The 13,224-nt window shown below is 40.3% G+C and overlaps 1 protein-coding gene across 4 annotated transcripts in view; it reads left to right on the top strand.

Moving 5' to 3' along the window:
• The window catches only part of IRSp53 (Insulin receptor substrate 53 kDa), a 769,646-nt gene that overhangs the window by 726,837 nt on the left and 29,585 nt on the right, over window positions 1-13,224 (top strand). For all 4 annotated transcript variants that reach the window (XM_071587463.1, XM_071587464.1, XM_071587465.1 and 1 more), the window contains exon 4: window positions 6,467-6,528. In XM_071587463.1, the coding sequence (XP_071443564.1) occupies window positions 6,467-6,528 (62 nt within the window). The remainder of the gene's footprint in view (window positions 1-6,466; window positions 6,529-13,224) is intronic.

Raw genomic sequence — 13,224 nt, 5'->3', positions numbered from 1 at the left:
ACCGATAATTGTGTTCAATTTAAAATTTGACGTGACTTTCGGGTTTACTATCGGAAGAAATTTATAAAATTATTCTGGATCGAACGTGATGAACAAAAATAACTTCTCCCATCCCTTAAGATATTTTATAGATCCCCTACTGAATGAGTGTCACAGACATGTCCGATGAGTTCTATAAAATTTCCGAACCACTTCTAAGAAAGTTATATCTCAGTTATCTTATTAATTATAGCTTTGGATGGTCGACATTTCTCTCCGCGTGACCTCTATTGAAAATCTCAGAACATCTCATAGAAAATTTCGCTCAAAAACAGAGAAAGTCAGCCGACCAGTTGACCGACCTATTACGCACCGATGTAAAAACCCCAAAGGTAACGAATTCCAACCCTTCCTCGGGCATCGGCGACTATTGCGTCCTTAAATATATTAATTACGTACGTTGGTACGACATAATCTCGGCAATTGTTTTGCCTCGAACCGAAATCCGCTGTGAATTCACGGGGTGAGTAAGAGGCAACGGTAAATTAAGATCGGCGGCGACCCTTCGGGGCGCAGGTTAAGAGTGGAGAGACAGTGACGATGGAAGGGAATGGCGCTTTGGATGAGGCGGTAGATGAAGGCGAGAAGTGCATTGGAATGGGGATTAAGGGGGAGAGGTCGAGGGTTGAAGGGAGGGTAAATGTTCGACACGAGGTACCTAGGGGGAGGCGTGGATGTGGGCGACGGGTTTGAAATAAAACGGGGCAGGGGGGGAGGAAAGGGGAGAATGGGTCTGGATGGTAGGATTGGACTCAGGAGGGTGTGGGGAATCGGATTGAGATGGGGGTCGAGCGCTGCGAGGGGCGGATTGAGGGGAGAGGGGGCCGTGAATCGGGCAATGGGGATGAGGGGAGGGGAAAAGATGGTGGTGTAAGATGTTGATCGGAATCGAGATGAGGGTGGAAAAAATATGTAAGAGTTCTGGGATCAAGAAATACGATGGAGACGATGTGGGAGGGAAGTAAGCAGGGGTGAGCGGAGTGTGTGAGGTTTACGCGGTCGAGGGGGAGGAAATAATAGCGTTTTTGGGAGTAAACGATCGCTTGTTGGATGAGGGGAAGGACGGTGCTCGTGGGTCTCCCACCCCTCCCCGGGTTTTTTAATAGTCAATTTATATGCTGCCAATGGCAAATAGTAATGTAACCCGGTTGCTGCGTTTAAGGAATACTTTTTCAACTGGGAACGTAATCATTCGTGTAACGATGAACTAAATTGATTAGTCATTGTTTTCATTAAGAAAAATAATAAATATTTTGCTTTCGTTTGACTCCAAGATATCTAATCGAAATAAAAAAAATCATTCGTTAACTAATCATTCATATATATTCATCTGCGAGGATGATGAAATTAATTACAATTAGAACGCATTTTGGCATTTAAATTGATTAATTGATTTCTACTTTAGTTCTAACTTTATACTCACTATTATTATATCAACAAGGGTCTTTAAAAAACCGTCGCTAGTATTAGTATAGCAGTCGCTAGCAGATGTATTAGCAGTAGAAATTTTAAGAAAATAAACGTCGTTAATTTAGTGCATGCGTGCACATTACCGTGGTGCAATAGTCTATTGGATAGAGCGTTTAACTCTCGAACCGAGGTCACGATTTCGAACCCGGGGGCCTGTTGACACTTTACCCAATCTGTATGATAATTCGGGTGCCTTCTCCTTCCGGAAAACTGGAGGTGGAACTGAAATATTCAGGGAAAGGAACTGGGTCCGTTACCCTTTCTGTGTAACTTTCACACGCCGTAGGACTAAGAACGAAGTCAACTCTACCCTCACATATCAAATCAACCTATGAGCTCATTTCTGTGATGTTTTCATTATCAAAAATGGTTAAAATTGATGTCCTTTTGTTAATATTTTCTCCTTCAATTCCTAACTTAAACGTATTGATCCTGAGGATAGAGAAAAAGGGACGGAACGAAGCAACTTACAAATCGCCTCCTTTTTTTGCGTTCCACGAACACAGTGGAAGCACTCTTGATAGTCGTACATCGACACTAGGATTTATATTTCTAGGTGTTTTGTAGTTCTTCGTCGTCATTCTCAAACGTGGGTGAAATTCGACCCCGAGTGAAGAAAATGCTCTCCATTTTCTCTTTCGAGTCTTGTTAAAAACCACCGGCGAGGGATTACAGAGCCTATCGCTCTGGGAGCGGGATAACAATTGAAGGAAGCAGCCCGCCGGAAGTTTTATCAGATATGGCGGGGGCCGAAGCGCGTTTGGCCGTGGCAGGAACTTGGGAATTGGTATCAGAGGCGAGGAAAACTTTCCACTGTCCCCCGTTTTCATTCTTCCCCTCCCTCCACGCCGGTCCCCGCCCCAACAATCATCCGCCCTCCCCCCCCTTAACCTTGATACCATGTTTCTTTGCTCCCTTTGATATGGCCCTCCCCCCGACGGCCCCAGCATCTCTCCCTCCCTCCCTTGTTTCCGAGCGACGTCTACTCCTCCTCCTCACGCCCCAAATTCTCCACTCCACCCACCTCCCTGCAATTCTCTCGTCATTCTTCTCCAACCTCCTCTCTCACGCCCCTTTAACGCGAAACCCTCCCTTTTTCCGATTAGCCATTTTTCTCGGAATTGGTTTAAAGAAGAAATTTCAATTCAAAACTTCGTCTCATGCCTGCTTATATTCTTTCTCTCTTTTCATTGGTGTTCTCCGTCGGATTGGGGAGCGAGCCTCCCTTTCAGAAAGTTCAAGGCTCCCTATACCCCTTTTGACAGCACTTAGGATTTAGTTTTTAGGATATTTTGGACAAATGGGTTGGAATTTCATATAACACACTCGCCAATCTCTTTCCGCACTTGCTCTTTCCACTGAGCTGGTTGCCGGTATTTTATTTTGTGTCAACGTGAGATAGAAGGCAAAGACGTCACATGTAAGCCTTATCCCATTGATCACTCACCTTAGGATAAAAAGACGTGGAAATTCATTTCGAAATATCCATTTTAATGTTTCTTGCCTCTTCTCAATATTTTGTATACAATAGTAAACTTCGGTTTAAATCTGAATGAGAAAAATATAGTGTTTCAGTTAATTACGTCTGATTCAGTTGTAGTGCAATCATCTGGTGGTTGAAGGCAAATACTCGAATGAGCAGGTTCAATTGAATTCTAAACTTAAATTAAAAAAATAAACGATTTGTCTACTGAAATGTACGACCAACCCCTCATGTGATTGGAATAAAGCTTGCGTTATCTGTAAATAACTTTGGTGATGATGTTATTCACGAACTACGCCTGAAAAAATACTTGTAGCTCTCCTGCAAGCTCCATCTGTCAAGCTTGCACTATTAGTCCAGGTAAAGTACGAAAATTTTTTTCCCTCAATTTACCCACCAAACTCCCTCTCCCTTTTCCTTCGCGTGGGGGTCTGAAAATATTCCCCCAGAGCAATCCATCACCCGAGCGCGCGGTATGATCGTAAAATTCGCTCCAGGTTCCCCGGGAAGGGAGACGTCCGTCCCCTCACCTTCTTTTTTTAATCTTATCGTGCGTGATGACAATGAGGATGGAGGGAACGTGGAGGGAAAGGTATGGAAGTTGGTGGGAGTGGATAAGAAAAAAGGAACGAGGTTTTCATTCGGGCGACTTGGGGGATAGACGTATTTTTTGGCGTGGGTTAAGAAGGTGAGGAAGGATGTGACTGAGGTGAAAGAAAGTGCCACAAATGGGGTTGAGGGAGGGTGGGGAGGAAGGTTTTTTGAAAGGGACATGGAGGGGGAAGAGCAATAAGTGGTAAGATTATAAGGATAAAGGAAATGCACGGGTGAGGAAGGGGAATAAAGTATGTGTGTATATGTGAATACACTGTAAATATGTACACACATATATATGGAATATATATATATATATATATATATATATATATATATATACATGTATATACATGGGTGTGTGTGTGTGTATATATATATATATATATATGTGTGTGTGTGTGTGTATTATTTATGTGTTTGCGTAAACGTATATGCGTGTGTATGTATGTATATATACATATATGTATGTATGAATATAGGGGGAGAGGTTAAAAAGAGCGGCCGAGCGCCGAATCCTTGGGTAGGGGTAATAAAGACCCCGCCTAGAGACGTGTATGAATGATTCCTGTGGGCACCCGGCTCGGGTGAGAGGAAAATAAATGGAGAGAGAAAAGAAAATGAGAGCGGGGGAGTGAAGGAAAATATAAGAAATCGGAGAGAGAGGGACCAACTACCCGAGGGAATGGGAGGAAATGAAGGTGTGGTTTCCAGGAAAGGTCCGCCATGGGTAAGTTAGACCACAATTCAGGCATGCGTGAAACGGAATTCTTTAAAAAACTGCGACCCCAGCGTGACCGCATAGAAATTTTCTCAGATTAAATCGGCAATATTCTGCATAATGATGGCATGCCGTTAACTAAACCAAAATGTCATGCCAACATAAATGTTTCGAATTGCAATGAAGAATGAGCTCCAGTTTTTTTCCATCTCCTTTATCTCCAATCATTACCAAATATATTTAATGCACCTCTGTCCAAATTTTACTGTCTTTGGATGCTCGAGAAGGAAAGCATCAATTATCTTTATCACCCAACATCCCAATTTTGAATTTGTTTTCCTATCCCGGGTCTTTCCCGACGCCTCGAGAATGTTTTGCTTATTAATTTTTCGGACCATTTGGCACATCGTCGGCATAAAATCCCGCCAAAGCTCCTCCAATTCCATCCTCGTTTGAAAGCGATTAAGAAACCATTCATTTACGTCCTCTGTCCCGATTCCCCGAGCAGTTCTCGTCACTCCATCCCCACCTCCACCCTTCATCCCGCGCCTTCACCCTCCCCCATTCGGTGCACACACCGCGCGAAGCTTTAAATTTTAATTAAAAACTTTCTTGCTCGCGTCTTTGTCTTAGATGCACTTCCGGCACTAGTTGTTCTCCTTATTCAGGGAGCAGAGAAATTAGCAGGATTAGCGAGAACCCTAGCCCTGTTGTTATTTTTTCCATTCGACTCACTTCCATCCCACCCCCATCTCCTCTTTTCCACCACTTCCGCCTCACGCGGCGCGAGCGAGCAACTTTCATTAAAACACTCTCCTCTCCCTCCCGTCTTCCCCATTCGCGCGCGCCGCCACCTCCTCTGTCTCCCGTTGACATCCACTGGGCAATAAATATATTATTAAGGAGCCGCCCATTTCAACTGAGAGATAAATAAAAAATGGAAGGAAGCGGCAACGGGCTGTTTTTTGTGGATCCTTCGTGTTTTTACCCAAAAGCTAAGGAAGAGGAGGACGGGGAAATTGTTTTCTCAGCCTTTTGCCTCTGGCCCCCGAGTAGGGAGGTACTGTCGTCGCTCCAGATAATCGTAAATAAAGCGAGGACCTCCATCGGGACCGTATGCTATCCATGCCATTATAATTTCGATCTAATTTTAATGCATAGTAAGTGGATACCTACGTGCTACACTCACATTTCTAATAGAAATTCAAGTCATTACGTTCTACATATATGATTCATAGCTAACCATCAGAAAAAATCATTTCGTGCAAAGATAAGTCATCTTCAAAAAAGTTATTTATGAAATATTTCCGGGCATCTTGTCTGAATTGTTCATTTCTTAGCCATACCCTGTGAGATAAAATGTATCCTTGATATTATTTCGATGTCTGAAAATTTATTTCAATGTTTTACTGTGAAATGGAGATACACATTTTTATAAAATGCCGTTTTAGAACATTAGAAAAAAGTTTTTGCGAAATAGTGTAGGTACCTGAATTATATATTTATACCAAGTAAATCAACAGTAAAAACCTGCCAACAAATGTGTACACTTCGGAGGGGTGGGGACTGCGATTTCTAATAGAACCACGGGAAGTACAATTGAAATGCATGTGGTTATGTACTTCCATAACGTGCATGGACGCTTCAACCTCTTGCTTCAAAATTACATTTGCTGCCAGATTTCAAGTTTTAATTACTTATGTCGTTTTTTGCGTTACTTTACGGAATACTTAATAATATGATGAAAAGGGTCACTCCGTCAGTCCTAGTGAAAAGGGCAATCATAATGGGTAAGAAATGGAACTCCTTGCTAATTTAAATAATAATCTAAACGAGAGCTCAATAATTAAGGGCACACTTTATTATAATGTATTTTACACTTTGTATGAAAACGTTTTAGTAATTGCATAAACGATTAATCCTAATATACGAGGGTGGTCTGAAAATGTCCCGACCTAACAAAGATACAATACATTTTACCTGAAAATTTCTGTGCCGGAAACTTTTTAGACCACCCATGTATAGTAATGACATAAAATCCTGGGTTTCATATTCTTATTGGCCGCCTTTGATTTGCTGCTATGTTTATTTCTTTGATCGATCTAGTCAATAGAAAATAAACTATTTTGTGATCCTTCATAATTTTCTTTTCTTTTCAGGTTCAGCCCTAATGCAAATAGTGGAAGTTTATAAGGAGATACAAGCCCAGCAAATGAATATTGTGAGTACATTTTATTCTACCAACCTCTATTGTCATTTAATTATTACTTATAAATAATATTTTAGTCGCAAACTGATAAAATTTTGCTTCTCGTCATGAATACCCTGTGGAATTTTCCTTTATTTCAGAGCTACCTTCGATTTTAAAGAATTGAAAGTCTTAAACACGTTTCCTTTTAGAGTTTTTAAATACCGATATGATTGAATTATCCATTCTTTATTGTCAATATTCAGGGAGGGTTTAATATTTGATATGATCTCCATCCCACCAGATCCTCTAAATAGAGACATTTCAAAATCAGCATTCCTTAATACGTCCTTGTCTTCATTTGAATCTGAAATCAGGATTTATTTTCTTCCCGAGAGGTTTTGTAATTTGAAAACATCTGCCGCCGATGTAATGAAATCAACCGTCATGCTCTACGGCCCCATTCCTTTCCACAAACAAATTAGCTTTCCCTAACTCAGTTGGTGAACTTTGTTACTCATCGATGCGATGAAAGCCAACAGGGTGCGATACATGACTTCCTTCGCCGAAGAACAACCAAAACACACGTGCACACTCCCACTCCCATCCCTGGATAATGATACATCATTAAACTTGACCTCGTTTTAACAATATGCCGCCAGACAGACAGAGCCCCCTCATTAACGAGTTTGGCCGCGTTGTGGCACACTGTTAAAATTCTATGTTTATGTGTTCCTTTAAGTCCACCTGGAGGAGAGGTATATGATCCGGTAAGTTTGCGAATAACATAAATTGAAAAATATGACTATTCAATCGTCGCCAGATTGGCGGGTCTAAAAAGATATTTCTTCATTGTTGTTAGATTTAGCTTCTCCCTGTTTCAATTATGGTACTAAATAAAAGAGAAATGTTAGAACGATGTAAGTCCACTGCTCACCAGAATATATAATATTTTTGTTGGGAAAAATTAAATGGAGGAATATTTACTAATAATTATATTAAGCATATGACCTGTCACATCATGGAAGACCATGTATCGTCATAAGGATCGTCAGAGGATATAACAAATTATTATATTTATATATCTCGGTCACTTCAAGAATAAGAGTAAAAGCAGAAAGTTTTATTTTATCTGTAAATTAACGACCTTAGGCACACGATCTGAATAATGATTAAGGACAAACGATTTCACATCCCATTAAAATAATTTTGTATACAAATGCAATTATTGATTACATATCGCTGATAGGGAAAAATCATTGCTTGACCCTCTCAATACTCGTAGAACTACCATTGCCGTTGATCAAATATTGAATGGTGTGCGATACTAACGTATGACGGCAAAGTATTGGATGTGTGTTCAACCAATCAGATTGGAAAAAAACTAATTTAATATAAATACATTTTAATCTTCGTTGTTAATTTATAACTTTAAAAGATGCAATTTAATTGTGCTAATACATATACGCAAATAAAAAGCAGTATCTGTCATAGGAAATAATACCGTGGTTTTATTTCTTGGTAAAAAAAATGTTCAGCCTCCCAATTAAAAGTAAGTGAAAAAGTTTCAAATTATTATAATCTTGGTAATTGTTCTTAAGGTGGATAAATGAATACATTCTATATTTCGCAAGGACCGTAATAAACCATTTCTGAGAAACTTTTCTGAGAATATTTCATTCATGTTTAGTTTGACGCTGAGCCTGATTGACGTCAATGGCTAAGTGGAGATTATCTTTCTGAAACCCCAAAACGTAATTAGTTCATTTGAAAGAAGTAGTTCCACCAATTCCGGCGATTACGGAACGAGGAAAAAGTTCAAGGCTGCGCAATTTTTCGTGAGTTCACCGAAACCTCTTTAAGAAGAACTGGTCCGGAATGGCCACAACGAAATAGGCAATTTAATTTAGTCTACGAAATAGTTTGCGAGGCATTAATGACGCAAAAGGCTTAGTGATGTGAAGCACAGATCGTCAGCAAAGGTGTGACCACACGCCCGCGCAAGTGCGATGGAGGAATTTTGAGTCCGGGGAATTGATCCCCTCCGCGGAGGGAGATGGTTGCGGCGGCGGCGGGGGGCTCGGGTCGAGGGGCTGCGGGGAGATGAGCGAGCGGAAAGATTGAAGTCCGGAGAGGGAGTGCGGACGGGAGAAGGTTAATTTCGACGCGGATTTAGAGCGCCGAGTACACCGAGGCAGGAAACTTTCCCACCTACCGTCAACAACCTTTCACCCACCCCCTGTCCCTCGTGGACTGTAAGTATCCCACAGCTTCGGAGAAAGAGAAAGGTAGATAAATCCTCCAGGGCTGCCGGCTCCACCGCATCCCTTCCCTTACTCGATCCTCCCCTTCGACCCCGTTTCCACGGTAACCTCTCCACGGCAACATCTTTGTTGCCCCTTGATGCAGGCAAACTACGCCGCTGCAATCGGGTCTCGCGTATTTCGTAATCCCCATATCGCACCGGCACAAGAGGGCGAGCCGAGCGGGAATCTATCTCTCTCCCTATTTCTCTTGTCTATCCTTCTGTTCTGTTTCTAGGACAATTCATCCTCGAGGAGGGGGGGGGCATCTATTATTCCTCTAGTCCGGATCCCTCCGTGTTCCTAACTCAAGCCTGGCTTCCAGCCCCGACCCCTCTCCCGCCGGCGTGTCTCCCTTTTCAGCGCGTGGATTTCATCCGCCAATCCCTAAAACTTTCGTCGCGCGAATACTGCGCCACGAGGCATTCTCTCGTACACACGCCGACGAACGTAATATGCATGCAGCCCCACCTTGCAGTCCCTAAACGCTGTTTGTTCGTCGTCCGCGGGCGGCCCGAAACTTTTAGGGCGAAGATTTCCACGTGGAAGGCTTTTCCGAGAATGGTGATTTCATGGCCCCCGTTTCAAAGGGGGCACATGGATGGGAGTGGTCCTGACGATAAGGAGGATCGTACGCGATTCTTGAAGAGCGAGTTAGAGCCGCATGAAAGTCACCTTCTATCTGTGACTTCTCACGAATGGTGTTCATAGCGGTGGAGGATGATTCCAGTACTATAATGTTAAACTCCAGCATACAATTAATTTGTTTAGCTCATTACATCATCAAGTCGGGGAATATTTCGTAACTTACCAAATATTTCATGACTAAAATCTTAAAATTTTAAAAACAAAAACCTATGGATGGAAGTTCGGTAGACTCATGGACCGTTAAAAATACCTAGATCATTAAGATCGCCAAAATAATGCCATTATCAAGATATTCTTTAAAATATTTTCAATATCTAGTCACAAAATATTGTCTCCCATGTTTTCTTTGAGATACTTGAAACCCTAAAACTGATCATCATTTGTCAGCAAAAATAAACCTTCTAGATTTATCGGAATATTGTATTCAAGTATCTTTAAACAAATCAAGGCCATGAAATATGGTCTATGCTTATGACGTGCTTGTAAACATTAGTATTACCTCTTTGATTGACGAAATAAATATCAAGATCATTATTTTCAAGGTTTTTTTTACTCAGTGAGCTACTCTCCAGCGACAATTCTATTTACATTTAATTCGAGTGAATTGATCCATAATAACAGAGGGAACAACGTACTATTTTACAGATTTTGTGAGGGAAATTCTAGATAACTTTCTCGAAGTGAAGCCTGAAACTATACAAGTTTACACGAATATACATGCGAGCACATACGAATATATATATATATATATATATATATATATATATATATATATATACGTGTATACTCGTATGTGCTAGTAAAACCTTTGTTCCTTCTCTTCTGGGTTCAAATCATCTTTTTGCTCTTTGTTCTTCAGTCTTTACTCTCCTCATCAAAGCCTCGAAACGGTGCGCTTTAAATATTGGGGATGGAAATTGTAATATACAAGTACTTTGTGCCGGGGAGAACATTGAATATTGATTCTGTCAAGGACCGGTGGTGAATGAATTTCGACACATCGTGAAAAGAAGTGATTATAGGTCTTTTGCTTTTTGTCTAATAGTTTCCTTTTGCTGCTATGCTGAAATTCAGGTCCCTTATTTTATTTTGAAGCGGCAACCGCAATGGTGGTATTTTTCGGAGCAGATCTTTGATTCAGCGTTCTCTCTTGAAAGACTCATTATTTTCAGTTCAGTCTAAAAGTCCCGTAGTTCTATGGTTCTCTTCAAATACCGTATTTTGCGGTTCGTGTCTAGGAATCCCTTCCATGTTCTCTAGATCATTGACAGTACAAATAAATCTTGACAGCACAAATAAACCTTTTTCAATTATATATCAAGATAAAATCAAGTCCCCAGACTGACTTGTTGATATTTAATTACCAGAGCCACTATGCGTCGAAAAAATACTCCAGCAGATTTGTTTTTTGTTTTGTGTTTGGGATACGACTAATTGAACTTTCAGTAGCTGTATAAATTGAATAGTCAATAATGCATACTTCGTTGTAATCACTTCTATCATCCGAATGAAAGTAATAACCTTCATATTAGATCGATTTTGTATTAAACACTTGCCTAAGGTCAGTAACCCACGTAAATTTCCAGATTCTACTCCATACCAAGGTTCTTTTTTTATTTCCCAAAGTAAATTTGCGACTAACAATCATGAATTTTCTGGAACGTTCTTACCTAAATAAGCGTATCATCGTATCACATTATTAGTCAAAATTGCCAGTTTGAGTAAACGAAAGAGAATAAGTACTCATGGTCGAACACCCCATTCTAATTCACCTGAATTCACCTGCAATCATAGTTTGAATGTAGGTTTCGCAAACCCGGATTCTCTCTGCACTACAAATTGCACGTCTCCCTTAAAAACCACTACCACTTGTATATAACTCATTAGATCAGCAGTGACTTCTGTGGCACGCACATATTAAGCTGAGATTGGAAAATACTCTGACTGAATATGTTCTCATGATTTTTCGATTCCAAGTACTTCATCATGGGATATAGAATTATACGCATGTTAATCTTTATCAAGTTCATGTCTTGTGACTCGTCACGTCCTATAATATTGCTAAGTATCTTTAAGGTTTTGTCGAACCTTAAATTATATAAGAGTTCCTCAGTAGTAGGCAGTTCCTCAGGTTTAATTATTTGAATAGGATTACGAAATATTCTTCGACGAAATTTTCTCTGTCGCCCACTTTCATTTTCAGACGGTCATAGAAATTAGAATTTCCTTAGGTATGCAGAGAATACAGCAGCATTAACATTCCATGACAATACGTTCTCCTAACTACGAAGAAAATCCTGTTTTCAAGCAATTAACTTCGACTGCAACTAAAGGTATTTCCAGAGAGCTCATAGCATACAGCCTTTGTTGTGTGGGTTCTTTATCGTACAATAATTTTTCCATTTAATAATCTCAGTGATGCAAGAGGATTAAACAATGGATTTTTTTGATAAATTGAGAACTGATACATTAAAAAAAAGGATATTTCAAAAGAATTAAGAATATAATTACCTAAATGTTTTATTCGGCTGTTTCGTCAAATTTCATTTTTCTAATGGAATGGAAAAAAAGTACTGGAATACCTTAAAATATTAAATTCATCGTAAAAATATGAAAGTAAAATAAAAACACAAACAATATCACCATGGAATAATTTATTTGTAGCAATGAGCCGTATTTTGGGTAAAATTAAAGTCTGTAGCTCTGTAGCAGCTCGATTTTAATTTTTATAATGGAATATTTCGAATCGCGGGGAATAGATGCATAAAAAATGGGAAAAACGTAATTAATACCGACTTCTCGCTAAATGCAAATCCCTCGTAAAATTCCGCAAATTCAAAAACTCATTTGCAGGGGGGAAAACTTTCCATGTTCTCTCGTTAATTTGACAAATTGTGCAAGAAGTAGTTTTACATTTAGTTAAATACCGAGATTATTTCCAGGATTTTTATGTAATTGGACCATCGTTGCAACAAATTATATTTTAGTGAACCTAGCAGATGCTCTCAATATGCATGCAAAGAGGCATACTTATGGTAGTTTAAACTGCTAAAATTATTTCAGTATTCCAGAATTACTTGCAAAAATAATCAAACACTGCATCTTTTTTGGAAAGGTAGCTTTGCATGTTTAATATTTTTATTAGTGCTTCATTTTGAGTACTTGAGTTTTTCATTTTGAAGTCTCTTAAAAAATTGTGGTCATGAAGGAAATGCAGTTGTCCTCTTAAAATAATTCAATAGGTGGACTAACTTCCATTCACGATCCCTCTCACACAGTCATTACCTTCGTTCACGAGAAAAAAACTTCCATGTTTACTCCGAGCGTGTCACCTTCGCACGAATAGTGAAATCTCTATTAACGACGTGAACCATAACTTCATCTTTATTGTCTCTATGACGACTTCACACTCAGCAGAAAAAGTCTACGTGCTTAATTAGTAAAATATTTTTTTGCAATGACTGTGCACGGATCGCATGCATGTAGCTCGTAACGTCTCGCTGCACTCGTTTTTTCCCCCTCCTTTTAAAAACAGGACGACTTCTGCAAATCGTCGCGTTTTCCGCGTCCGATTGTCGAGGGAATCGTGCATGCAGTGCCTCTCTCCCCTCCCCAGCATCCTTTTGCTGGACCCCCTGCATCGTGCACCCACTCACCCCCGAAAATCCCCGTTCCCGACCATCCCTCCTTTCGCCCTCTCTTCCCCTCGACGGGATTTTGGTCTGCTCCCTCGCCATCCTCCCACTCCCTCCTCCTCCTCCTACCCTCCACTCCTCAC

The sequence above is a fragment of the Hetaerina americana genome, unplaced genomic scaffold (genome assembly GCF_022747635.1).
Source record: "Hetaerina americana unplaced genomic scaffold, ioHetAmer1.1.p SCAF_3, whole genome shotgun sequence".
NCBI lineage: Eukaryota > Metazoa > Arthropoda > Insecta > Odonata > Calopterygidae > Hetaerina > Hetaerina americana.
The sequence above is the reverse complement of the archived record's forward strand: the minus strand, read 5'-3'. Positions and strand labels throughout refer to the sequence as shown.